Here is a 26094-nt window from a genome sequence, read left to right on the forward strand (position 1 = left end):
AAAGGTTCAGGTTTCCCACAAAGAGCTGCAGAGTTGCTTCCTCAGCCCAGAGCTGTGGAAGAAGAGGCCAGCCTGGGAGAAGAGGCTTTGGCAAACAGAGTCACTGTAAGGTGCAGCTCCCCTCAGAACGCCAGGATGGAAAAAGCACCCATGCAGTGAAGAGTTAAATGCAAAATGCAGCCAAAATGACTGTAAGGAGTGAAACATGAACTTCCTCCCTGACTGACCAGAGACAAACTGTGGAAAGAGGAACAGTCAAGGTCAGGAAAAATATTCTGACACTTTCCAACCAGAAGGATGAAACAGGGGGAGAAAGCCTGGGAGGGCACTAAGGGACCCCTTAATTTCTGGGTGTAGTGAGGAAAGGAAAACCCCAAAGGCCAGCCCCGCAGAGCCAGCCAGGAGGCAAATGCAGGCTTAGGTCACGTTGGACACATTTTCTGTAGAAATCAAACAGCTGGAGAAGCAGGGCTGGGCACAAAGATCCAGTGCCCACGAGGCACCCGAGCAGCAGAGCTATCTGTCTGCTTCAGAGACCTGAGCTGGGCACCTTCCCCACACAGGCTGCCCTGGGTGTCCCAGGGATGGCAGAGGGAAGGGCCCTCAGAGCCTGCAGGCCTGGGCAGCTCCCCAGCAGGGCAGCCACATCCCCACAGCTCTCCCATCTCCTTGGCAAGGGCCTCCCCACTGCAGCATCCATCCCACTGGGCTGGACCCCCAGCTGCTGCCTCCCACCAGCCACAGCTTTGTGCTTCCCATTGCAGACCAACACACACTTCAGAGGTAAAAGACTTTATTATCCCATGGGTTTTTCCTAAGAAGTAAGATTCCCACCAGACAAAATATACAAAGCATCTTATGTTTTCTTTCTACAACTACATTCTCACCCTATGGAACAGTGAGCACATGAGCTGACCCCAAAGAACCAAGGTTTGCCCTTACAGCTGCGGGACTGCACAGTTAGCACATCCAATGACATCATGCAGAACCAGAGGGGAGGGCAAGAGGCCTGTGTGCACCTGAGTGCAGCCTCAGGCTTCTAGAAATGAAGAGAAATGAGGGCTTAAATTTACCAGTTACTTCCATGAAGTGAACCAATTCTCTGACCCACTTCTTGTCATCCTCTTGGCAATTAAAGGCTGGGGCTAGCAGCAAGTTATTGCTGGGAAAACACAATGCTAGAAAAGTAAATACCCATCTGGCAGTGGGAAACCTTCCACGCCAACCTGAAAGAAGTGCACCTAATTCTTCATTTTACATCAAGCTTAAAGCAGAATGAAACCAAAGTGTCCTCCTCTACTTGACTTGACAGAAATTAATATTTATAGCTATGTTTATATAAAATAATAATTTCTCAGCCTCTAACGATATACTAATTCCTATTGCATTACATGACCATCCTGAGATCCTGTTTTGTTTTCACATAATTAACTCATAAAATTAACACTCAGAAGTTTAAAATATATTAACTTTGCATTTTGGTTCTGCTGAGTTAATGATTGTACTTGCATTTACTTTATCCTTCCTCTTCCAAAACAACAGGCTCATTTCAACAGATGGTGAACAGGTCCAGATTTGCTGGAAACCAATTAACAAGAATGTGCCAAGTTGAAACTCACCCCATTCTTTCAAGCCAAAAAACTGCCTGCATTTCAAGAACCTAATTAGTTTTAACTACATTTATGGAACGGAGGGTAGAATATTTAATTACTCTGCAATTCTTCTGTCTGATGATCAATAGAAATGCAGTTTTGTTCAAACAATTTCTCTGCAGTATATTGATCAGCTGAATCTTGCCTTCTATCGGTATTTGTACTCCACTGCTGCCTGCAGATAATGTGATACACAGCTGGATTACAGTGATTACTATCAAAACAGCTTTCACTGGAGGAGTTACACAAGAATACACACTGTTAAAAGATTTGAAAAACCTTCTTCTTGACTTGCCAGTAACTACCAGTTCTGCTGCTGGCACCTCCTTCCCTCTGCTGAGCTCTCAAACTGCCCTGTCTGTAGCCTCACAGCTATTCCTTTCCTAAGTGCACCTGGTTTAGGTCATTGTATCAGCCCCGAAATGGAAATCCTCCTCTTGTGCATACCCCCTCTGTCCCAGAGCAATCTCCCAGCCTGAAATTGCTCAGCCAGGAAAAGAGCACCTATTTCCAGCATTTCTATTCCTCTACCCAAACCTGCTCCCAAAGGGGATTTCCATTCTGTTATGTGGAAGAAGCTGCATCTACCCCCAGTTATCTTTGAGCACTGTGTAAATTTAAGCCCTGCCAATGTCTTGGGTAGGTAGCAGGGAAGAAAGGGACACAAAGGACCCCAGAGGTTAGAGCTGCACAAGCTGGGGGGAGTATAAAAAGTAGCCAGATTACCATGTCTAAAGAGAGGGCTGAGGGCATGTGTGTGCAAGCAAAGCCAAGGGAGGTTACAGCTGGAGAGTGCTTCATGACTTTTGGCAGATAACAGTTTCGACCACAAAAGTGTTTTCAAAGTGACGAATGCGATGACAGTTTCCAGCCTCACGTCGACTGATACCTAGAGGTGATTTAAACAGAGGAGAAAGGTGAGTCAACAAATGAGAACCTGTAAAACCAAAGCAGGGAGGGGAAGGAAAGCAGATGAGATGCAATTTCTGAACACTGAAATGGGGGGACAACATAGCCCATATGGAAAGCAGCCTTATCTGGTCTTTGGAAGAATTAACAACCTCCTCTAGGACATAGTCCTGCAGTAAGAGCTGCTATGGGCTGAAGGAGTCACCTGGCAACAGCTGGTTTCAGCTGACAGCATCTCAGCGTTATCTCAGGGACCAGAAAGCCTCCAGAAACCAGCAGAAGTCACAGCCAAGAAGTGTTTAAAAGACCTGTTTGTATCCATGTGTGCCTGATCCTGCTGTGGCCCCAGCCTGGGGCAATGCTTCCCCCTGGGTAACACTTCCCCATGCCCTCCAAATGCAGGTCCTCAGCTCTGAGCAGCTCTGCTAGCAGCTCCTCCCCACTTACAGCAAACCTGGGGTGCCCCAATGACAAGCAGGGCCGTGCCAGTTATCTTTGAGCACTGTGTAAATTTAACTCCATGGCAGTCAGTCAGCTCCCACTAGGAAAGCACCATCAGCTTCAGCCATGGGGACCTCTGCACCCTGCAGCTTCCCCAGAGACCCCAACCCCACTGACTGTAGGTACATGTTCCAGGTGAGCCTTTAAGTATAACAAATTAATACAAATACTGGTATTAAAGAGTATTTTGCAGCAATGTTACCATTGCAATATAAGATACATATTGCTAATTTCCATGAAATCATTTTTACACAGTCCAATGTTCCCTCTTCACAACATTTTCCGTACTATTATGAACTTAATTAATTAAAGGCAATTTGCAGATCTAATCTGCTCTGAATAGCTGCCACTGAATCGGGTGCCTTCATTAGGGAAATTTTCCAAACAATTCCCAACAGCTCTGCCATTAGTTCAGCCCCAGGAGCCCACGTGGAAATGAATTGCTGGCTCCTGCAATCATTTCTGCACGATTTGTATCAGGCTGATGGATGACACAAACACAGCACTCAGCACCCGTTTGCAGCATCCTGAAGGTGGGCTTGGATTAACTGCATGGGAAAAGGCAAAGCCCCAGAGGGAAACCCAGCTCTGGTCATAAAGAGCCCAGCATGGCTGCACCAGCCAGAGAGGGGCTGTGATGTGGGGTGAGGAGGATGGGACAGGGCTGTGATGTGGGGTGAGGAATAGGGGCAGGGCTGTGATGTGGGGTGAGGAACAGGGGGCAGGGGTGTGATGTGGGGTGAGCAACAGGGACAGGGCTGTAATGTGGGGTGAGTAGCAGGTGCAGGGCTGTGATGTGGGGTGAGGAACAACGACCAGGGCTGTGATGTGGGGTGAGGAGGATTAGACAGGGCTGTGATGAGGGGTGAGGAAGATGAGACAGGGCTGTGATTTGCAGTGAGAAGCAGGGGGCAGGGCTGTGGATGAGGAGCAGGGCAGGCTGTGAGGGGCTGAGGAGCAGGGGCTGTGATGAGGATGAGGATCAGGGGCTGTCAGGGGTGAGGGGCAGGAGCAGGGGCTGTGATGAGGGTGTGAGGGGCTGAGGAGCAGGCAGGCTGTTATGAGGGTGTGAGGGGCAGGCAGGCTGTGATGAGGAACAAGGGGCAGGGGCTGTGATTAGGATGAGGATCAGGGGCTGTGATGAGGATGAGGATCAGGCAGGCTGTGATGAGGATGAGGATCAGGGGCTGTGATGAGGATGAGGATCAGGCAGGCTCTCACGCCGGCGGGCGCCGCGCCGCCGCAGCCGGTACGTCTCCTTGCCGCTGCACAGGCGGTAGATGAAGGAGCCCAGCTGCTCCATGTCGCTGACGTGCTCCGTGGCGATCATCTCCTCCTGGATGATGTACGTCTGAGGCAGGTATGTCCCTTTCTGCAAGAACAGAGTTCCCACTGAAATAAGGCACAAACACCCCCTGAACACAAGTGTTTCACACAGAGCACCATGAACAACCAAACTGGGGAAAACTGCTGAGGCTCAAGCTCCACTTACTGAGGGCAGTTAATGTGTGACCTTGTCCTTGCAAGAAACTGTCCCTTGCTACTAGCACAGTGCACACAAAAGAGATGAGATCCAAAAATGGAATGTTCACATAAGGGGTGAAGTCAGTGTAGGATCAACCCTGTTATAAACTGACCCAAATTTTAGAGCAGGATGCCCAAAACTGTAACTATGAGAGTACAACAAAGCCATCTGGAGAGAAATAAAAGCTTAACCAAAATTCCAGGAACTCCACTGAAATGTGCACTCTACATTTACTTCAAAAGGAAAAAATCAAAACCACCAGCCCAGCTCAGATTTCAACATTCTCCTCTCCTCTCTGGTCCACTGAGCAGAGCCACAGTGACGTCCTGCCCTTAGTGCCCACAGGAATGGGGACTAGAGATGAGCCATGGGCAGCACATTCAGAGAAGAACTGAGCTCCCCACACACCTTCATTGCCCCAGGAATGTCTGGGGCAGTGACATCCCTGCTGTTGGGTAGAGGCCACTGTGAAGGCCGGGGTGATGAGTGAGGTGTCATGGCAGACAGCTACCAGGAGATGGAAAAAACAGGGTTTCAGTGTGTCCCCAGAGATGGAGGTCTCATCTTCCCCAGCTCAGCACTGGAGACTCTCTGCAAGCTCATTCCCAGGTGCTCAGGGCATCTTTCGTGTTTTGACAGCACTGTAGCAACAAACAGCTGTGTAACGAGGGCAGCCTGGGCCGGGGCACTTGTGAGCAGATGCTAATTAGACCATGAAGCAAAGAATCAGCTCTGGTCCCTTTTCCTTAAGAAGAGTCAAAGAAATAAAAGAACTGTCAGACCCTGGGGCCAAGGTAAGCATAATGGTCTCAAGCTGAGAGGTGTAGGTGGGTGTGTATTCTATTGCCATGTTAGAGCTGGGGCAGTTATATTCTGTCCCTGGGGCAGTTCTTTCTTTCTCTCTCCCCCAGCCAACCCTCCCTCCAGGAGATCTCTGCTGTCCATGGCCACTGAGTGTCCCTGCAGGGCTGATCCAATCCCAGCATCCCATGGGGAGATGCCCCGCCCAGGGGAGGAGCCAAGCATTCCTACCTGGATCCAATCTGAGCCTGGCACAGCACAGCAGCCTTTGCCCCCTGCATTGCCAGAGGAGCAGCTTTCTGCTGCCCTGCATGGCCAGAGGGAGCCCAGGCCCATCTGCAGCAGCCCTGGAGCTGCAGAGGAAAACTCCCCCCTTGTGCAGGATCCCTGCTGCAGCAGAGCCACAGCTGGCACTGCAGGAGGGCTGAGCCCCCATGGCATGGGGCTGGGACACCGCCCTGGCACACAGGGGGCAGGGACTGCTCTGACTCTGTGACTGTTGGGTTTTTTGTACTACTGTATTTGTATATTTAATTTCCCTGGTAAAGAACTGTTATTCCTATTCCCACATCTTTGCCTGAGAGCCCCTTAATTTCAAAATTATAATAATTTAGAGGGAGGGGGTTTGCATTTTCCATTTCATTTCCCTGTCTTTCCAAACCAAGGCAATAACCAAGGTGAAAAGCAAGCAAAAGCAGCACCATTTCCGGCATCACCTCTTCTGTTTCCCAGGACTGGTTATCTCCACAGAGACACATCTGGAAACACACTACCTTAACTCAGTGCTGAGCTGGCACAGACAGGTAGATCAATAGGCTGTCCTCTAACACTTCAGGATTAGAGAATTAGTGCCAGTTTGTACTGCACTAACACTTCAGTTCTGTAAGAAATTCCATTATTGATTCTCAATAATAGAGAAGGCACGGCTGGTTGTGAGATACGTGTCACAGTGACAGCCAGGGCTGGGGCTCAGCATGTGCCACACCCTTGGCCTGGAGAGAGGGCTCAGAGACTCAGACATGAACACACAAGCCAGTTTCTTCACTGCCTCAGACAGAAACAGCTGTGGCAGGTAAAGGGGGAATCACCACTCCTCCCTGGCAGGACTGTGCAATAAGGACAGTACCTTCAAGTCTCTGCCAAGAACTTTCAGCAAGCTAAAGCTCTGAGCATCTTGTGTTCTGCAAGAGATGTGGATGATCCATCATGTAACTGGGTCACCTCCAGGCTCCTGCTGCTGCAGGGAGGAGCATCCCTCCATTCTTTTATGTCAGACACTGATGCAGCCCTGGTCACTGAACTGTCACACCTGTGCAGAACAAAGCCTGAAAGAAGCAGGCACAGGGCATGTGGCAGCCACTCTGCAAAAGGGCACCCTGGCACCAGGCTAGCCAGGAGGAAAGAGCAGAGGAGGTTCCCCAACTCCCTGTGCTGCCCCAGTCTGCTGGAGCAAACCACTGGTGTTAACTGCTGGACTGTGATTTGATTCTAGAAACAGGAATGCAGTCACTGAACAGATCCAAAACTAAACTTTCTGCTGGGAATAATTCTCATTCATTAGGGACTTGACTGCATTCAGAGATGCAGAGAAGAAAAAAGTCTCCAGGTCCAAGGACCAACAAAGCTCACCCAGCATCCAAAAGGCACAAGTTTTGAGCAGCAGGGCAAGTCATAAGGTCATAAAGATCCTCCCTGCAACAGGAAGAAACTTGAGCTTTCTGCCTGACCAGCAAGGCCACCCCTCCCTCATGTGGCCATGAAGATGACAGGCCCATAGGATCACAGCTAATTCAGCTGGGGAGGGACCTCAGGACTTTATCCTACCTGGTCTTGAAATCTTCAAGTATTTCAAGGAGGCAGCACAACCTTCCTGGGTACCCTGGGTACCCTGTTCCACTGCTTCACTGTCCTCATGGCGGAAAACTTTTTCTGAGCCCAAAACCAAGCTAACCATTTTTAAAACAATATCTCTAAGGTACAGGTTAAAGCCTCCAGAGACAGATTGGACACTACTGAACCATCTCAATAATCAGGAGGCCATTTAAACTCACACCTGCTTTGGGGTCTTCACATATGACCACATATGTGCCTAAGTAAGCATAAGCACATCCCCTTTTTAAATTCAATGACAATGCATCATTTTCACTGACTGTGAATTTTTATCTGTTATTTTAGGATGTGACCAGCATTCCCAATCTCTCAGTTGTTTTCTCTCAGCTTGTGCAATCCTGCCTTTTCCATTTCCCTCTGCCCCAGGGACTGGTCACCTGCCAGGGTCAGGAGCTGTGACAGCTCTGGATGAGTTGTAAGTAAAAGTGTGTTGTACCCCAGTGGGGTTCCCAGCACATTTTCCAGACAGTCACAGTGCATGAAATTGTGAGGACTGCAAGGAAACAAACTGGGAGTCTGACAGGGACTGGAGATCAGGCTCTCTCCAGGCATTACTGCTTGTCCCTGAGTTCACACTGCAAAGTTCACCATACTGCACATAGCAGGAAGAGAGCAAAGAGAATTTAAGAAAGAGTAAGAATTAGATTGTCTTTTTTCCACCTTTCTTTAAAGCAGACCCTCACAGGAGTGATAAAAGACCCAGGCTCAGTGCCTTGATTTACCTGCAGAAGACTGAGACAGATATGTACCTTTTGCAGTCTGAGAAATCCTGTGCTCTTTTCCTGCTGTGAAGATTAAATAGTATTCTATTTTAAGATGGCTGCTTTCAGCAGCACAGGCTTCTGAACTGAACAAAGTCGCTGGTACTAAACCAAATTAATGCTGGCTGTGAGCATAACTGCATGAGCCCAAGCCTGGTGCTGCAGCCCAGAAGGGAGGGCAGCACAGATTCCTCACAAAAAGGTGAGTGCTGAAGGCCTGTTCCTCCCCAAGGGACACTCAGAGCTCTGCAAACCACAGTGCAAAACTCAGAAGGGGAAAGGAAGGAATTTTTTCTTTTTTCCTTTGATTCCTAGTGAAAACCAGAGGGAGGGAACCTGCTGCTTCTGTGTGTCTCCCTGGTCAGGCTGATCATTGTGCCCAGCATTACTGCACTGTCTGCACAATCAGTACTTCAGCCAAACCTGCTGAAGCCTGTGGAGACTCAGGGCCAAGGCTCACTGCCCCAGACACAGCAGTTCTGATTTGCCAGGAGCTTTCCAACTCAAGGAAAGCATGCAGAAGCAGCAGGGCTGCAGCTGTACCTTCACATTGACCAGCAGCTCCCACAGGTTGCGAGGAGGCATCACGATGGTGGTGTTCAGCTCGATGACATAGCACTTGTCCAGGGTGATGTCATGGTACGCTGTCAGACCCTGCATGCCAAGCACAGGAATGACACAAGTGAATCCTCTGCAATGAGCCCTGACTGGGAAAATGGGTGAGGAGAGGCAATTCAGGGAAGACAGGACACTGTGTTAAACAAACCTCCCTACTCTGCAAGCAGAGCAGGTTGGAAAAGCCCAGAGAGGGCAGCTCAGGAATAGATCCTGTGACAACAGTGACAGTGCTAGGCCATGAGCACAGAGCTGTGCACCCAGCCCAGCCCCATGGCTGCCCCCACAGGCCCCAGGAGCTCCTTACCCGCTGGAAATCGTGGATGATGTCCGCAGGGTCGCTCCCTCCAAACTGGGGCACTGGCACATTGATTTGCTCGTAGTTCTCCTCAATGTAGATCTTGACATCCTCGTGCAGCTCCAGCTGCCCTTTGAAGGGCGAGTACAGCGAGTCTTCGTACAGGACCCCACAGTGGAACACGCTCTCACGGGGCAGCTGTGGGGTACAGCACAATCCAGGCAGGGCTACAACAACACCCCCCAACAGCTACAGCAAACAGGAGTGTACCCCTGCTGGGTAAAACACTCATCAGATGCTTGAGGATATTGTAAGATCAAGCTTTTTAGCAGAAAACATTCTGGGTGAACCTAGTGCAAGCTACTCTTGTGAAATGATCACATCTCACTTCATGCTAGCCAGGTGTGGCCATGATATTTTCTGAAAAATCCTTTCCTGAGGATTTTTCCTCCTGAGAAGCTGGGAGGCCTCAGGAACAAAATGTAAACAATGATTATCTGCTGCTGTGGAATGCAACAGGTGCATCTGGGATTGGTCTCATGTGGTTGTTTCTAATTAATGGCCAGTCACAGTCAGCTGGCTCAGACTCTCTGACTCTGTCTGAGACACAAGCCTTTGTTATTCATTCTTTCTTTTTCTATTCTTAGCCAGCCTTCTGATGAAATATTTTCTAGTATTCTTTTAGTATAATTTTAATATGATATATATCATAAAATAATAAATCAAGCCTTCTGAAACATGGAGTCAGATCCTCATCTCTTCCCTCATCCTTGGACCCCTGTGAACATTTTCACAAGCCAGGTCCAAAGGGAATAAAAAATTCTCTGCTGGCTTTTATGAGGAGTAATTCAGAAAGGTAAACTGACTGCCTGCAAGCTCTTATATTTCCTCACCAGACTGTTCACATCCCTCGATAGCCATGGCTCTGAGTAAGTGCGTTTTTCTACAGGAGGCATAGAAAAAACAGTGTATTTTCTAGGAGGCATAGAAGCTTGGGCTGAGCAGAGAATCATTCCTAGAGGCCCTCGTAGCTCAGAGAGGCAAATGCAGCAAAACAAAGTGGGTTCACCTCCCAGCAAAACAGGAGCTGCTGTTCTCTGAGCAGATGGGAGGTGTCCCTGCCAGGACCTCCCTGGGGGCCAGGGCTGCTTCTCCCAGGGAAGTGCCTCCACCAAAAGCCCAGGACAGGTGCCCTCACCTGGGACAGGGCTGTGTGCGAGGGGGGAGCTGCCCTGGGGCTGTCACAGCATTTCCAGATCAGGTGTGAATGGGAATGGGTAACAAAGCACTGATGATTTCTTGAAACAAAACTGCAAATTAATTTGACAGCAAGGAAATGTATGGAGAAAAGGAGTGTATAAAAAGACTCGTCTGCTGAGTGGATAAGTGCTGGCTGCAGGGATGAAGGCAGCAGCAGTCCTGGGAGAACTCATTCACTAATAGCCACTCCACAGCACAACAAGGGCTCCAGTGCAAATCAGTGCTCTGGGGTTTCTTGGCTAAACACTCAGCAAGCCAGAGCTCAGCAGTTTCCTCCTCAAAAGGCAGCTCTGCCCTGTCTCATTCCCTGTGTTCTGACCCTCCACAGTGCTGCTAGCCCAGCGCCTTGGCCAGGCCGGGCCAGGCTTTGCAAAGACAATGTGGAAGAAAAGGTGCTGAATTTAATGGAGGTTGAAGGCTCACTTTCTACATCATCTCCCACTTTGTTCTTACTTCTCTGCTTGCTTTATTAATAGCAGCACCTATTTTTGTCCCACCTACAGAGTTTTTCTGAGCTAGAGCCTACAAAACCTACTGCAAAAAGCTGTTCCCTTGCCTGTACCCCCCTCCTCTCTCCAGGCTTGCTCTCCCCTCACAAGCCGTGCTTTCAGACTGCTGTACCCCAGGCAATGGGGTTTAGAAGGTACAACTGGCAGGACATTTTTATGCAGTTAATAAGAAAGCAAAACAAAGCCATAAGGGAAGGGGAGGGTTTCTGGAAGGCCCTTCCTGGCATTGGGAATGGAGGTCAGCCTGAGCCTGGCACTTAAGAAATGCCTCGTCTGCAGTGCCCAGCAACAAAAACCAACAGCACCTCCCTCAAAGGCTGCTAGGGTTGATGGAGCCAGAAGTGCTTCCCAAGTGTCTCCTACCTGGGTGATGAAGAAGTATCTGTAGACGTACATGGATGCAAAGACCAGCCCCAGCAGCAGCACGAGCAGGCCCATGGTCAGGTAGCACACCCCGCTGAGCGACGAGCGGCGGCCCTGCGCTGCGGGGCCCGGCTCCTCCTGGGGACAGACACTGAGCTCAGAGAGTGCTTGGGCCACCAGCAACCTGTGAACCCATCCAAGGGTGCTCTGGGGCACCAGCAACCTGTGAACCCATCCAAGGGTGCTCTGGGCCACCAGCAACCTGCTGAACCCTCTAGAGGTGCCCCAGGGCACCAGCAACCTGCTGAACCCTCAAAGGGTGCTCTGGGCCACCAGCAACCTGCTGAACCCTCAAAGGGTGCTCTGGGCCACCAGCAACCTACTGAACCCATCCAAGGGTGCTCTGGGCCACCAGCAACCTGCTGAACCATCCAAGGGTGCTCCAGGGCACCAGCAGCCTGCTGAACCCATCCAAGGGTGCTCTGGGCCACCAGCAGCCTGCTGAACCATCCAAGGGTGTTTTTGGTGACCAGCAACCTGCTGAACCCTCAAAGGGTGCTCTGGGCCACCAGCAACCTGCTGGGCCCTCAGAGAGTGCCCCAGGGCACCAACAACCTGCTGGCCCTCAAAGGGTGCTCCAGGCCACCAGCAACCTGCTGGCTCCTCAGAGGCTGTTCTGGGGTACCAGCAACCTGCTGTCCCATCCAAAGAAGTTGTGTTGTGCAATGAACAGGGCAAGCACTGCCCTACAAGGCTACTTCACACCTGGCAACAGTAAAACACTTGTGTGTTTTTCCTCCCTTACCCCAGATACATAAACTATATACATTAAATATCTATATATTTATATGTATTGGAAAAAAGTGTCTGTGTGTGTGTTTGTGTGAACATACACAGACATATGTATCATCAGCTTCCCACCAATTGTTCAGAACAAAGACAAGCTTTGTTTCAGTGGGAGGTAAAGACTGACCAAAAATAAAAAATAAGATCAGGAACTCTTAGTTCTTGGTTCCTGAATGTAACAGCATTTATGTATTTGTAATCAATTTTTTTTAGTTGAAATGCTGCCATTCATGGCAGAAATTCTCATTGGAAATTTTTGTGATGGGAATTACTGGTAGTCAAAATTTTTTAGTTGAAATGCTGCCACTCATGGCAGAATTTCTCATTGGGAACTTTTGTGATAGGAATTACTGGTACCTCCTGGTCCTGCTGGGGTGAGCTGACACAAACAGATGTGCTGATCTCAACTTCATTTTCAAGCACATTGCAGCACAGCTCCAAAGGAAAATGGACAGGGCATCAGAAGAAAACAGACCTGTCCTCTTCAGAGTGCTGCCCCATCTGCACAGACAGTGGCCGGCTCACCATGTCACAGCCCTGACAACAGAGGGCAGTGCAAAGGCAGGGTTACCTCCCACAGACAGCTCATCCCAACCTGTGATGCTCTTGTTTTTACTACCAAAATAACCCTTCAGATGTTAAGCAGAATGATGTAAGGCCTTTCAGAAGCAGATGAAAGGAGCTGGTTCAGAGATGCCCCAGTTTCCACACAGAAGAGCTGAAAGCTGCCCTCAGCTGAGCAGGCAGGCTGGGGAGAGAGGCACCAGGGAGGGCTCCTGCAGATTAACCCCCTCTGTGCCATTTGAGATCTGATGTGAGAGGCACCAGGGAGGGCTCTTGCAGATTAACCCCCTCTGTGCCATTTGAGATCTGATGTGTTTGACTACAGACACTCTCCACCTGGAGACTGCCACGAATGGGAGGATGACTGAAAAGCAAACATCAGCCTCTCATTCCTAAGGTTCCTCACTTCTTAAAGGAAGAGATGTTTCTCCAGAATAACGTGGCCAACACCCACAGGGTGCTGCCAGTGCTGAAGCCCCAACAGGACAGGCCTCTGTGTCCCCACCACCCGCTGGTGGCATCAGACCAGCTCTGCCCAGCCCAGCTGGCAGCAAACACCTCTTTTCCCTTTCCCCACCTTGGAGCAGCCCTTGCAGGAGCAGCATTTCAGTGCCAGGCTTGGAGGCATCATTCCTGTCCCAGACTGGGACACCCCAGCATCACTGGGGCACCCATGGGGACCCTGCCAGGCGGGGATTCCCAGCTCCAGGAGCTCCACTGAGATGCAGGAACAGGGGCAGAGCCAGGAGCCTGCAGCTCCTCTCCTACCTGCTCCACTCCCAGCCAACAGAGACTCCTCCAGATACTGGCATTTTTATTCCTAGCCACATTCAGCCTGATAACTGCCAAGACCAAATTGCTTTGGGGAGCTACAATTCCAGCACATCTCCAGGAGAAATTAATCTACATTTATTTCTGCTTCATCCCAGGTGCTGAAAGACCCACAGCACCTCGATTCACCTCCAGCTTCCTGCACTGAAGGATCACTGCAATCAGTTTGCTGCTGCTGCTCCTCCAGCAAATAAAGGGATGAGCAAGCTGAAAAATATTACATTTTTCCTCTCCTTCTGCAGACAATGGGCAGCAACTCTGACAAGCCACAAAGAACAGGAAAAAAGAAGCAAAAAAATCACATTACTAGAGGAAGTTTAAAGGCTCTCTGACATGAACTGCTAGGACAAGAAAGTCATGCTGGATGTCAAGTGTTTCACAAAAGCAGCTTTCCCCAGACACTTGTCATCACAGAGAGAGTGCAGACAGTGGGGGTGAAGAGGAAGGAGAAGATCTCCTGACACTGAAGCAAGGCTGAGAAAATGTTTAATGCTCTGCAAGTGAACCATACCCAAAGGGTGCCAGGTTGCTGTGGTGGTTAATTGTTGAAGATTACAATGCAAGATGTTTTCCATTACCATCTGTATGGCAGATTACCTTTGTCAAGTGGGCAGTTTGCCTTATCTCTCTCTTTGAGTGACCACATTCACACCTCCCTTGGGAGGGGACATTGCTGATAACAGCTATTGAGTGTCACTGCATGGCTGATAAGAACTGCAGCATCCCACTGGGAGATGTGAGCCCAGGGGGAGGAGCCAAGCATTCCTACCCAGATATAATCCAGAGGTTTTGAGACACCAGCACGGCTTCTCCACTGGATTCCCCAGAGGAACAGCAGCTGCCTCTCCTTCCACTGGATCTTCAGAGGAAGAATGCATCCTTCTCTACAGGATCCCTGCTCCAGCAGAACCACCCCTGACACTGCAGGAGGGCTGCAGCCACAATTCCAATGGGACTGCCACCAACAGCCTGACCCACAGGGTGTCAGGTTGGGTTCTGACTCTGTCAGTGCTGTTCTAGTGTACTGCATTGTTTATTTTATCCTTTTATTTTTTTTTTCTTCCCTTTTAAAGAACTGTTATTTCCCTCCCACATTTTTGCCTGAGATCCCCTTATTTTAAAATTTATAGCAATTCAGAGAGGTGGGGAGGGTTTACATTCTCCATTTCAGGGGAGGCTCCTGCCTTCCTTAGCAGACTCCTATCTTTCCAAACCAAGACATTAATGCAGCACTGCTCCTGCTGGGGGCTGCCAGTGCTGGCTCCAGGGACAGCCTGGAGAAGCTTCATGAGGACACAGCAACTCAAAGGGCAAAAAAATAATCCCACTAAGAGAAAAGCTGTGTTTGAGGAATGGTAGAGAGGGGAAACCAGCCCACAATGGTTTGCTACTTGCTAGGGCAGCTCTGTCCTCTTTGCATGACCAAAGACACTGTGAGACATCCCACCTCTCATTGCCAAAGATGGGTTTTGCTCCCTACAAAACATTCCTGGCTTCAGGAAAATTGCCAGAGCTTTGCCCTGTGGGAGAAGGTGGGAGAGGCAAAGCAGAGCTTTTATCTGGAAGAAGTTATTAAACAAACCCCGAAATTCTGAGGGAGGAAAGAAAAAAATCAACAGCCACCATTCTGAGAGAGCAGCAATTTAGGCAGTGAGGTTAAAAATGCAGCCAGGCAGGCCAAGGGGAACAGTTAACACAGTCTTGCAAAATACTGCATAAAAATCACCTGGAAAACCTGACTGAAAATGTGTGTCTCCATCCCCCAGCCCAGCAGATGGAAAGGCCACCAGCCTTTATCACTGTGAATAAATGACAATTTAAAAGCAGCTACATCAGTCTGCAGCTCAGCTTGGGGCTGGAGGCATCCCCAGCACGACACCCCATCTGCACCAGCCTGCAAAAATCCAAGAAGTTTGTTACACAGGCTGCTGCCCTGCTTGTACCACTAGACACCTCATTTCCCACAGGACCCCCACTCCCTGCAGTAAAATTGTTTACAAGCAGGGTGCTCTAAAAACCAGAAAATCCATCACAGCTGATTTCCATCTCTTCTTGCCTAGGAATGCCTGGCTCCTCAGCAAGGGGAGAATCAGACTTGGCAGCAGGGTATTCCTGAAGAGTTCATGTCCTCAAGGTGTGCATTTCCAAAGGACAAAAATCAAAATATTAACCCACAAAAATGCTGTACATTCACCAGATTTTTAACAATGTTCCAGAGAATTCATTAACCAGACACACTGCTTGCAACAAGCTATACTATCAATTTTCTGCCTTGACCAAGCTTGGGGTTTTTTTGGCCAAGAGGAATGGGAAAGGTTGGGGTTAAAACCATCCCTGGGAAGAGGTAGGGACAGCTGAGTAAATGGGCTTTCCTCTTTTTGTTGTTTTAAACACAATATTGCAAGAGCTGGAGGTATTTTACACAAAGATGAACATAAGGCCCTTCCTCCCCTCCCTGGGCTGAGCAGAGGACAAACATTTATTTGTGACAGAAGGAAAAGCAACAGCAGTGGCAGAAGGGCAGCATGTCCATGGTCCAGGCACTAGAGATGTGCATGTGGGGAGGATGCACAGACACATCCCAGCTCTGCAGAGCACCTGCTGCCTCTCCACACACTGATCCCTTCTTTGCTCCATTTTCCTGGGCAGTGCCACTTTGCTGACCCTACAGAAACGCTTGGGCCAGATCCCTTTCCAGGGAACCATTTCAGAAGAGGCAGTGGGTAGAGCTCCTTATGCTCTGCAAGGCAAGGGAAGCCACAGCTTGCTGGTCCCCTGCATGGACAATGGAGGAAAAGCACCCACCTGTCACAAAAAGCACCTGCACATCTTGGCATTGTCCTGCTAATCCTTCATTCCACTGGGACACTCAGAGGCAGCTCCACACAGAAGCCTGAGCTCCCAGACATGCTGACTCTGACTGCTGTCAGGCATTCAGCCCAGCACCAGCAGCAGACAGGATATTGGAATATAAAAAGGAATTCCTTTCCTCAGATAAAACAGGCTCTTCACTATGACTCAGTGCCCTGCCAGCTCACAGGGCCAGCACAGCAACAGCGTGCAGGCAGCAAATACCCAGATGGGAAAGGATGGAGGCATGATACAGACCATGGGGGAGAAGAGGCTGGAAAGTAGCCTGAGGGGTGGGGAAAAGCACTGATTCAGTCTTTGTGGATTTTCTTTGGAATTTCAGGTCTTGCTGAGGACATGATGAAAATGGCTGGTGTCCTGTTATCCCTGTTTTGTACTGAATGGTTAAGGAACAGTTCTCCTACAAGAGGGTTGGGGGACAGAAACCTGGCTGGGCACAATGTCTGGTTCAAGATTTAGAAATCAAATTCAAAGGCCACAGTTAGTCAGAGCAGGGAAACCTCCCAGACACCTGTGGCTGAGCCAATCCCCCCAACTTCACAGCACTGAGCCTTAGGACACAGCACTGCAGGAGCTGTTCACAAGAACCATACCTGGTGAGATGCTGCCTTTGGAATTTCTCATTAATACAGGAGAAGGTTATAAAAATAGAAATGTGACATTATTGCTCCTTCATCAGCCATGCCTTGCTGAAGATGACAGAAGTGAGAAGATGAAAAATGTCGTGTCATGCCTCGATCCCTTCCCAAGTCACACATTGCCTTGGCAGAGATGGACTCAGCTCTGGGCCTTTTTCTGCTCCTGCAGCTTCAGAAGCACAGGAGTCCTCCACAAACCCTGCTCCCTGCATTTCTGAAACACACAGGTTTGAAATCTTTCATTTTAGGTGTAGCAAGGCCTGACAAACTGGGGACAGAGATTGGCAAGTGTCTAAATATACACCCCCAACAGGAAAAGAAGCGTGGGGTGACTAAAAATAGTAGATGTGATTTTGGTGACTGACAAGTGAGGAGAGAAATGCAATGCAAAGGGATGGAGTTTGGAGAGCAGTGCCATCTAAAATATGTCATCACTCTGTGGGACACTGCTCAAGGGAGCAGCAGCCTGAGCTCTCAAGGTTTGATGCACTGACATAACTGCAGACACTGCCATGGCCTCCTCACAGGATGCAGGCTCCAAAGATAAGAAACCCTCACCAGAACAATCTAACTTGCACTCAGGAATTCCAACACAGTGGAACTCTGTGGTGGAGAGCCCCAGGGATGGCCAGAGCCAGCTGGGTGGGCAGGCAGGACCTAGACTGGAGCAGCTGCCAAGCTCTGCAGAAGGGAGGTGAGAGACTACACACAGGGAAAAGGCAAAGGCAGACAAGAAGAGGGAGAGGAACAAAGATAAAATATCACAGCAAAGGCATCCTGGCATCCATCAAAGCAGCCCTGACACTCCAAAGAAGGTTCCTGTGCCAGATGAACAAAAAATGAGTCCTGTCCTCGAGAGCAGTTATGCTTGGAGAGAGGAGAGGAAGCAAAATGAGGAGAATACCAGGTGAGCCCATGGGGGAACACTGCCTGAGGATCTGCCTTGGCTGAGAGGGGTCAGAGCTCTGCACTGGCAATGAGAGGCCTCTCAAGGAACCCACACTTGGAAGGAGAGTCCTTCCAGGCTGAAGGGCATTTCTGATGCTCTAGGTCTGCATGCACAGAGAGGAAAACACACACACACACATAAATATATATATATATATATATATATATGGCACACAGTTTCCAAGGCAACCGAAGTCCCTTCTCACAGTCCTTGAGCAGTGCTTGCACTGGCCACAGCATTTCCACAGAGAACACAACTGAGACTTTTGGACTCAAAGATGCTTGGAAGCAAAAAAAACCCAAAAGCAAGCCAGTAATTAAGGGACTATCACAGCTGAAGGCAAAAAAAGTTGCAATAAATGAATCTACTCACACCTTTGAGTGACACCACAGCATGTGACTAGCAACAAAGCCACCTGCCTCAGGAGTCACTTCACAGTGCTGGAAATTAGAATATCAAAAACAACCACTGGCTAATTAAAACCCCCAGCATTGTTGCTATATGACAAAGACAGCAGGATGTTAAAAATGCAGCCTAGCATGTGGGAGCTCCTAAGCACTCAGTGATCATATTTTCCTTCTCCCTCATTGGCAAGAGAGATATAAATCCCCCTCTTTTCTCCTTTTTTCAACCCTTTATGGAACTAAAGGGCTGTTTCTCCTCCCTCTTCACACAGGGGTGAGGAATTAATTTCCATATTTTTGTTTTGTTTTGTTTTTTTGGCAGAGGCACAACAACTTCCAGCTGGATTGATTCCAGCCTCCCTCTCCTTCTCCCAGGAGTAAAACCATTCAGAGCATTAGCAGAGCCAACAAAGCCCCTGGTAAAAACAAGACTGTTCTTACCACACTCACAGCTGAAGCCCTGAGCATCATGCTGAACAGAGAGGCAGGCAGAAAGAAAATAAACAGCTGTGACAAAGTGGCAAAAAAAATAAAATATCCCAACCTGGGCATTTAACAGCCCGGCTGCCAAAATACTGATTCTGATAAACACAGCCTGATTTCCAGGCCACTCACTGCAGTGATGGGGAAAATCAGTCCCTGCCATGGAGCAACACCACAGCTAAAAGGCTCTGGAGCACCTGGGGAGGGAAGGAGCCAACACAGCCCTGTGAATGAAGGCCATGGGTTTTTTAGGGGTTTTTTACAAAAGACTCCCTGAAGTGGGAGGTGGCATTAAAAGAATGGGAATCTTCCCCAGGAGAAGAATGGAGGTTAAGCTTTGGCACTGGGTCTCAAACCTCTCTAGAGCAATGATAGGCAAAAGCAGCTCAAGCAGGAGTGAAGCAGAGCAGCTGCTCTGGGAATAGGGGAAGCTCTTAAACTGAGAGGCTGGCAAATTTAAAGAGAGCCTTGACTCAAAGACATATGCAGGTGGGCAGACACCTGACTCCTTAAAAGACCTCTCACAAATGCCAAAAATATTCAAGAACACTGTGAAACTGAGGTAAGGAAATGCCAACAGCTTTCAGCTTGCTCTTGGTGTAGCTGAGCCTTCCTTCTCCTCCTGGGTGGAGGGAAGACAAGCTGCTACCAAAGCCAGTGTGTTTGCTTCCACCACATGCAGGGCTTGGAAGAAGCAAGCCATGAGCCTGGGTCCCCACCAGAGTGCTGAGCTGTCCCCTGGGACTCACTCCCCTTTTCCCAGCCTGCAATTGTACAACTGCTGCTATGTAAAACAAACCCACCAGCAACCCATGCAAGTGGCCCTGGGCACAAGCCAAGGGAGACAGAGGCTGATTTTGCAAGAGGTGTGAAGGATTGGGTGCTGTGGCAACACATCTGAAAGCAGAAAATGTGATGGGAAAAGACACATCAAAAGATTTCACATGATTTCACCTGAGGTTTTCCACCTCTAGGGATGCCTTTGGAAGCTGAGGAAGCACAGGCCTCACGTGGACACTGCCACTGGGCTCTCACTGCTTCCCCCAGCCAGCTCCATGTCTGGAGAGCTTTTGGGTGTGTGCAATTTAAAACCACAGCACCCACCTTGGAGCTGGCAGAGATGGTCAGAGAGGCATTCTGGATCTCACCAAGAGCAAGCCAAGCACTGCTGATCTGGCTATGGCCAATGAAGCCAGCGCTGTCCCTCCTCACTCTTCCTGTAGATGTGACTGGAAGAAAGGACACAGGCATACCCAAGATGCCCAAGAACATCCTGCCTTCTGCTGGTTCTGCAGACAAGAGGGACAGTCCCAGCCAGAACCCTGCACTGATCACTCTGAGCAGAGGGGCAGAGTCCAGCATCTCCTGTCATGTTCAAGGAACCAGACTTCAGGGTACAGCATTTGCTTCTTCCCTGAAAATCAGGATTTGCACAGTGTCACACCATAAAATGAAGTCGCTGCTCCCTTCTGGAACACTGACAGCTATTATCTTTTCTCCCAGCAACAGTATAGGAAAACTGTGACAGTCAATCCTACACTTGAAAATTCACCACAAAGAAAAGGTGTCTAGTTTAACAACAGCATGAGAGAGGAGGCAAATTTACCCTTCTCTTTGTTGTTCAAACTGACTTCAAAGGTAGGGCATGGCACCAAGGAAGACAACTCTGAAAAGCAAGTGCAGAGAGATGAGTGCAAAAACCCAGCACCCTCACACTGTCCTCCTTCAAATGGTAACACTGGCATTAAAAAAACAAACCCAAACATTCCTAGGTTCTCACACATCACTTGGGAAAAAAATAGGCACCTACAAGTGAAGATGCCTTTTTCATCTCCTGTAAACCTGGTAATGAGCAAACATTTGGTAGCACAAAATCAGGAACTGCAGAGCAGTGCACAAGGACACCTCATCCTCCATCTCTCCAGACCTGGCTGCAGTGTTCTGCTGGATGCAGCTCCCTTCTTCTGGGCTTCTGTCCCTTACTTCTGGTTCATTTGCACCCTTTGAAACTCTTCTGTTTAAAGGTATTTCTTGGTTTTCTGTGTTTAGCCAAAAAAAAAAAAAACCTCACCAAAACTGCTGTGCTCAAAGCAGGTAAACTCAACAGGTTCTTCCCATGTGAAGAGCTCCTCCATGCAAAGCTGGGCTGGCTCCAGCTCTGCGCCAGCTCTGGGAGAACACAAACCTCTGCACAGCTGTTTCCAGTTCCTCTGGCTCCAGCTCTTCAGTCTACATCTCTTTGGTGAAAGACAGCTACATGTTTCAAAATTGAGTTGCATTTATAATGTTTCTGCTTGGAATAGATACTCTCTGTCCTAATCCCTCTTCCAGTTTTAGTCAGATCCTTTGTCATGCTCAGCTGGAATATCAAATATTCATGTCTGGAGTCCTGTAAGACACTGAAGTCTAGTGCTTCACTAGAGCAGATCCTGCAAGGGGTCCAGAGTATCTTTTTTTTTTCCAATTCAAACCTTTTCCTCTGCTTCCAAGGCATCCCCAAACCACAGAGAACCAAAACCAAATGACAGTGCTTCTCTTTAAGCTGACAACTCCATATAGGTCAGAAAAAGAAATCACCATGGTGGTTATAGGAGGGTTGGGCAAAGACCAGGAATAACCTTCTGTGACAGGAGGCTGCTTCTTAAAATGAGGATCTACCATATTCAACTCCCTAAGCCTGAACAGGGTGAGAACCCCCACAGCTCAAGAGCCTCAAGGCTGGACTCAACATGTCAATGAGCACAATCAATCCACACTGCTGCCAGCAAGCTTTTCCTCCCTCTCTCTGAATTTCCAGCTTGCTTTGTGAAAAAGCCTCTTTTTCAAAGACTCTTCCTCACATCCCCTTCCCTCACCATCTGTCTCCCACCTCACAACATTGTGCAAAGGAGTCGCTCACCAAACCCAGCACTGCCCTGGCACAGCAGCACCCACAGGTTGGTGTAACCCTGCTTTATGTGCCCTGAGAGCCTCTGCTCCTCCACCTGCCCCTGAGCTGCAGCCCAGCTCTGCAGCATCACTGCTCAAGGTGCACCAAACCCCTGGGACAGCCAGAAGTGGCACTGCTGTCCTGCTGCCACCACAAAGTGCTGATCCTCTTGGGCTCTCGGGCAAATGCAAAGCATTCCCAGCTCAGCATTCCCAGCTCAGCATCAGGAAAGGCAGGGGAGCAGGGACACGGCACCAGCCCCAGCTCTGAGGCACTGTCTGCCTGCTTTAGAGCTCCACATCCACAGCAGAGCTGCTCCTCACTGGGCAGACGTTCCTCACAGGGAACAGAGGGGTCCTCAGGCATGTGCTCCCCACGGGTTTCCAGGCTTTGCCCTGCTGTTTCTGCCAAGCAGGGCAACCACGCTGGGTGTGGGAGCTGTGGCAACAAGGAGGGGGCTGGGAGAGCTCAGCTGCCAGCCAGGAGCTGGGGCACCCAGCAGGGAGAGGGGCAGCTACAGAGAGACCACCCAGACACAGAGGGCTGGATGGATCCAGTGCCAGGCAGCAAGCAGCTCCTTGTGGGGAACTCCATTCAACCAGGAAGGGTGTGATCCAAAGGCCACTGAGTCTTGTCAAGGCTTTGGGAATGCAGATGGGATGAAAGACATCAAATCAAAGCCTGGTATTACTGAAGCCAACCAAGAGCAGAACATCAGTCACAGCCTGCAGGCAGCATTGTGTGCACCCTGGAAAGCCCCTTGCAGCCCCTGGGGCTGTGAGGCACTGCCAAGGTGTTTCCAGCAGGCTCACCAGGCTGTGGGTATGGAGAGAGCTCTGCCAGTCCTGCCTGGCCCATAAAACCCTTCTGTCCCACCAGCCAGACCTGAGCAAACACTGCCCTGCCTTCGACACTCATCCTTCCAGAGACAAACAGCACTGCAGGGGCAGTCCTTTCCCAGAGGCAGGACAAGAGGCTCCTGTGAAAGCAGCCCCTGGATCACCCAGATGTGTTTCCTGCAGACCCCCTGTCCCCAGACACCAGCCTATGTTGGCTGTCAGGCACCAATTCCCCCAGGCACTCTGCACAGAGAGAGGGCTGGCAGGTGCCCTCCTCTGCCCACTTCCACCTACACCAGGTCAGGCTGCAGCTGTTCATGAAACCTCTTCTCCTCTGGCTATTGCACTGTGTCTGCCAAATAATGAGCAATTATTAGAGGGATACACAAGGGATCAAAAAAAACCCCAACCCACGTTTTGACCAGAGAGTTCCAGCCATCAGTTTTATTTGGTTCCTGTGGATTTCAACATCCACCACAATCACAAGGAGCACATTTCTCAGTGCAGTTACAGACACAGCCTATGCGTCTATTTATTTCCATTTTAGACTGCAAATATGGGGTTCAATTAAAACTTACTAAATACTATTTTACATCTGAACAAGTATTTCCCAATGAACACAAAGGCTGCATAACCTCAAGCTGCCTTCTGCTCAAGGCTGCTACATCCCCACAGTTCCTACTAAATGACAGGATTGTTTCTTCCATAATCTCTTAAAGTCTTGCAACAGTCTCAAAATTACATGGATTTTTCTGACAGGAGTTTAAATATCCTGCATATTCTTCCTGATTCAAGCCAAGCTGTGCAGGGAGAAACAAGGTTGAGCACATGCAAGCTTGCTGTCAGGACTGCTCACCTACTACTTTTCAGGACACATTAGCATTACAGACATCTTTCTGCCTGCTGCATCTTTGCATTCACCAAGCACCTGCCAAAATCCCCAGGCTGCAGAAGCTGCCGCTGAATCATCTCCCAGCTCTGGCTCCTATCACTGGGATTGAAGTTATGAGATCAAAGAGGAAAGGAATGCAGAGCATCTTGTTTGCATGTCACCAATGCCATTTTGCTGTGAGGCAGCTCGAGAAAGACACACACAGACAGAAATTATTGAAGTGTGGCAAAAAAAAAGCCTGGATACAGAAAGACCAACGCCACAAGCTGGGTGTCTGACAAAGGTAAAGGCCCAGCTAAGCCCAAGCACAACAAAGAATCCACTGTCATAGTCTGAAATCCATTTTCATAGTCTGAAAAACACCACCAGGAAGAGGCCAAATGATGTCAGTGGATGTGCTGCTCCCTGGACACCCTCACACTGCACTGGCTCGCTGTAACCCACTCCTGCCCTTATTGCATGGAACTTATGTTGATGTTCTTACATGTCTGTCTGCTGGAATCAGGAGACTGTTGAGGAGACTTTGTTCTAAATTCATGTTTTTAGGTTCCTTTGTAGTTCACAGAGGTGGGCTTAAAAGAACACCACCATGACCTCCCAGGAGTCAGAAGGCCCAAGGCAACATAAAAATCCCAAAATTTATTATTTGCTACCTAAGCCAATTTCATACATCTGGCAGGACCTGAATCAGAGTAATTTTGATCGCTGGGATCTGGCAGCATTAATGATAGAAACAAGCTTCTGTAATCTGTTATTACTTTTTAAACTGCTTTTCTCACAGTGCTCCTGAGAAATGGACAGATCCTGCCTGAACCCAGTCAGGATCAACAGAAGAACTGAGTTTCTGGCTGTGGGAGGCTGGTTTAATGGCAGGGTGAGCTGAAGGCCAGTGTGACAGTCAGATTCCAGGGTTGGACATCAGAGGCAGGAAGAAAACGAGCACCTGAGTTTGTAATTAGGAAATACAGTCAGGAAATCACTGAGAGGTCACTGTCAACCATGTTCCCCCAGGTCTCTGCAGAGCTCCCTGGTGAGATTAACAGATGCAATCATGACAGACTGAGCACAGTCAGACCCTGGCAGCACAGCTGAGAGCTGAGCGTGTCATGTGTGATGGGAGAGATCATCCCTGAACTCTGCAGAACAGGGCAGTCTCCTGAAGCCCCTGCTGCAAAGCACTTCTCCAGAGCCATTCCCACTTGTTTGCTGAGGCACATGAGGAGGAACACTCTGCACTGCTGCAGGAACAGAGCAAAACCACAGCTCCCACATCGTTCTTTGAGTCAGAGAGAGACTAGGGTTCAATAAATGATCAGACCACATGCACAGCCTAGGCATTTATGAGGAATACAGAAATGCCATTTAGGACTCCTCCTGTGACACAGGAGTGCTGTAGCAGGGCAGAGCGGATGCCGTGGGTCAGGCCCAGCTCAGGGTGACACCCTCACACTACACAGAGTGGAATCCACCCAGCAGGTCCACCCTCACAGCAGGGCTGGCAAGTGGGGCTCTCCAGCATCAGAGGCTTCACACACCCCCAACTCCTGCTGAACACAACAGTGCCTGGTTCAGTGTCTGTGCTGGAGAGGGGCACTGCCACCACCCTTGCACTGCCCAGCAGCCAAACACGACAGTGCCTGGTTCAGTGTCCATGCTTCAGAGGGGCACTGCACGTGCTGTAGAGGGGCACTGCCCATGTCACCACCGGCACAGCCCGGCAGCCAAACACAACAGTGCTTGGTTCACTGTCCATGCTGGAGAGGGGCACTGCCCGGCACTGCCTGGCCACGGCTCTCACAGCCCGGAGTGACCCACACTGGCTGCGCCCAGTCCCAGCCCACCGTCTGCATCTTCTGCTATGGATCTTCCAGTGCCTTCGCTCCCCTTGTGCCCGAAGGGATCCCAACCCTGCAGGCATGAGCACTGGCTCCCCTCTCCTACCCATCACCTGGAGCCAGCAGGGCAACTCCACATCACCGTGTCAAGTCCCACCTGCAAAGCATCTAGCGCTCTGTGCCCTTAGCCCCTTGCTTCCCATCTGGCTCCAGCACCATCTGCTTTCCTCCTCTTGCCTCTTGCCCGTGCCAACCCAAAGCCTTCAGAGATGGCAGGATTTGAAATCCACCCGTGCATGACCGACCCGAAATTACATTCCCGCAGGCTAACCCGCCCGAAGGGATGAGTTCTGCTGCCCCTGTGTGCGCTGGACATTCACTCCCGTGCCCAGGGACGGCTGCTGGCGCCAGGGCGCCCCTACCCTGCCCCATCTCCTCCCCGCTCCTCTCAACTCTGGGCGCCCACCAAGCCCCGAAGCCGCCGGTAAAGCCGGACACCTCTGCCGGTGCCGGTCCGAAGCAGCACCACAGCACCCGCACCCCTCGCTCCCCGCCGCCCCTCGCCCCCGCCCCACTCACGGCGCCCGGGGGCAGCAGCACGGCGCCCGCCACCCCATCGCCCCCCGCCGCCTTCTCCTTCTCCTTGTCCGGCTTGAGCGCCGCGGGCGGCTGCTGGACGCCGATCTTCACCATGGCCCCGCTCCGCCGCCACCGCCAGCCCCGGCACCGCCCCGGGGAGGGGCCGCGCCGCGCCCGCCCTCAGCGCCGAGCCCGCCACGGGCACCGGGCGGGCACCGGGCGGGCACCGGGCCCTCAGAGCCGAGCCCCGCACGGGCACCGGGCAGGCACCGAGCCCTCAGCTCCGCCCGCAGGCACCGGGCGGGCACCGGGCCCTCAGAGCCGAGCCTCCCACGGGCACCGGGCGGGCA

The 26094-nt window shown here is 50.2% G+C and overlaps 1 protein-coding gene across 1 annotated transcript; it reads right to left on the reverse strand.

The window, feature by feature from the left end:
* Nucleotides 1–776: 776 nt before the first annotated feature.
* ITM2C (integral membrane protein 2C) lies at nt 777–25892 on the reverse strand. The gene is made up of 6 exons (XM_054282382.1): nt 25745–25892; nt 11085–11222; nt 8962–9150; nt 8583–8693; nt 4284–4434; nt 777–2541 (listed from the first exon to the last, which is right to left on the reverse strand). Exons 1-6 carry the CDS (start codon nt 25856–25858, stop codon nt 2450–2452), a joined length of 795 nt encoding a protein of 264 aa, XP_054138357.1. The 5' UTR covers nt 25859–25892; the 3' UTR covers nt 777–2449.
* Between the last annotated feature and the right edge of the window lie 202 nt (nt 25893–26094).

The sequence above is a fragment of the Melozone crissalis genome, unplaced genomic scaffold (assembly GCF_028551555.1).
Source record: "Melozone crissalis strain CALT ecotype California unplaced genomic scaffold, PUWL_Pcris_2 ptg000034l_1, whole genome shotgun sequence".
Classification (NCBI taxonomy): Eukaryota; Metazoa; Chordata; class Aves; order Passeriformes; family Passerellidae; genus Melozone; species Melozone crissalis.

Coding starts and splice junctions, on each gene's coding strand:
- ITM2C (XM_054282382.1), bottom strand. CDS start 25,858: ATGGTGAAGATCGGCGTCCAGCAGCCGCCCGCGGCGCTCAAGCCGGAC. Junction 8,694..8,961: donor TCATCCACGATTTCCAGCGG/GTAAGGAGCTCC, acceptor CTTGGCATGCAG/GGTCTGACAGCGTACCATGA. Junction 2,542..4,283: donor GCGGCGCGGCGCCCGCCGGC/GTGAGAGCCTGC, acceptor AATCACCTCTAG/GTATCAGTCGACGTGAGGCT.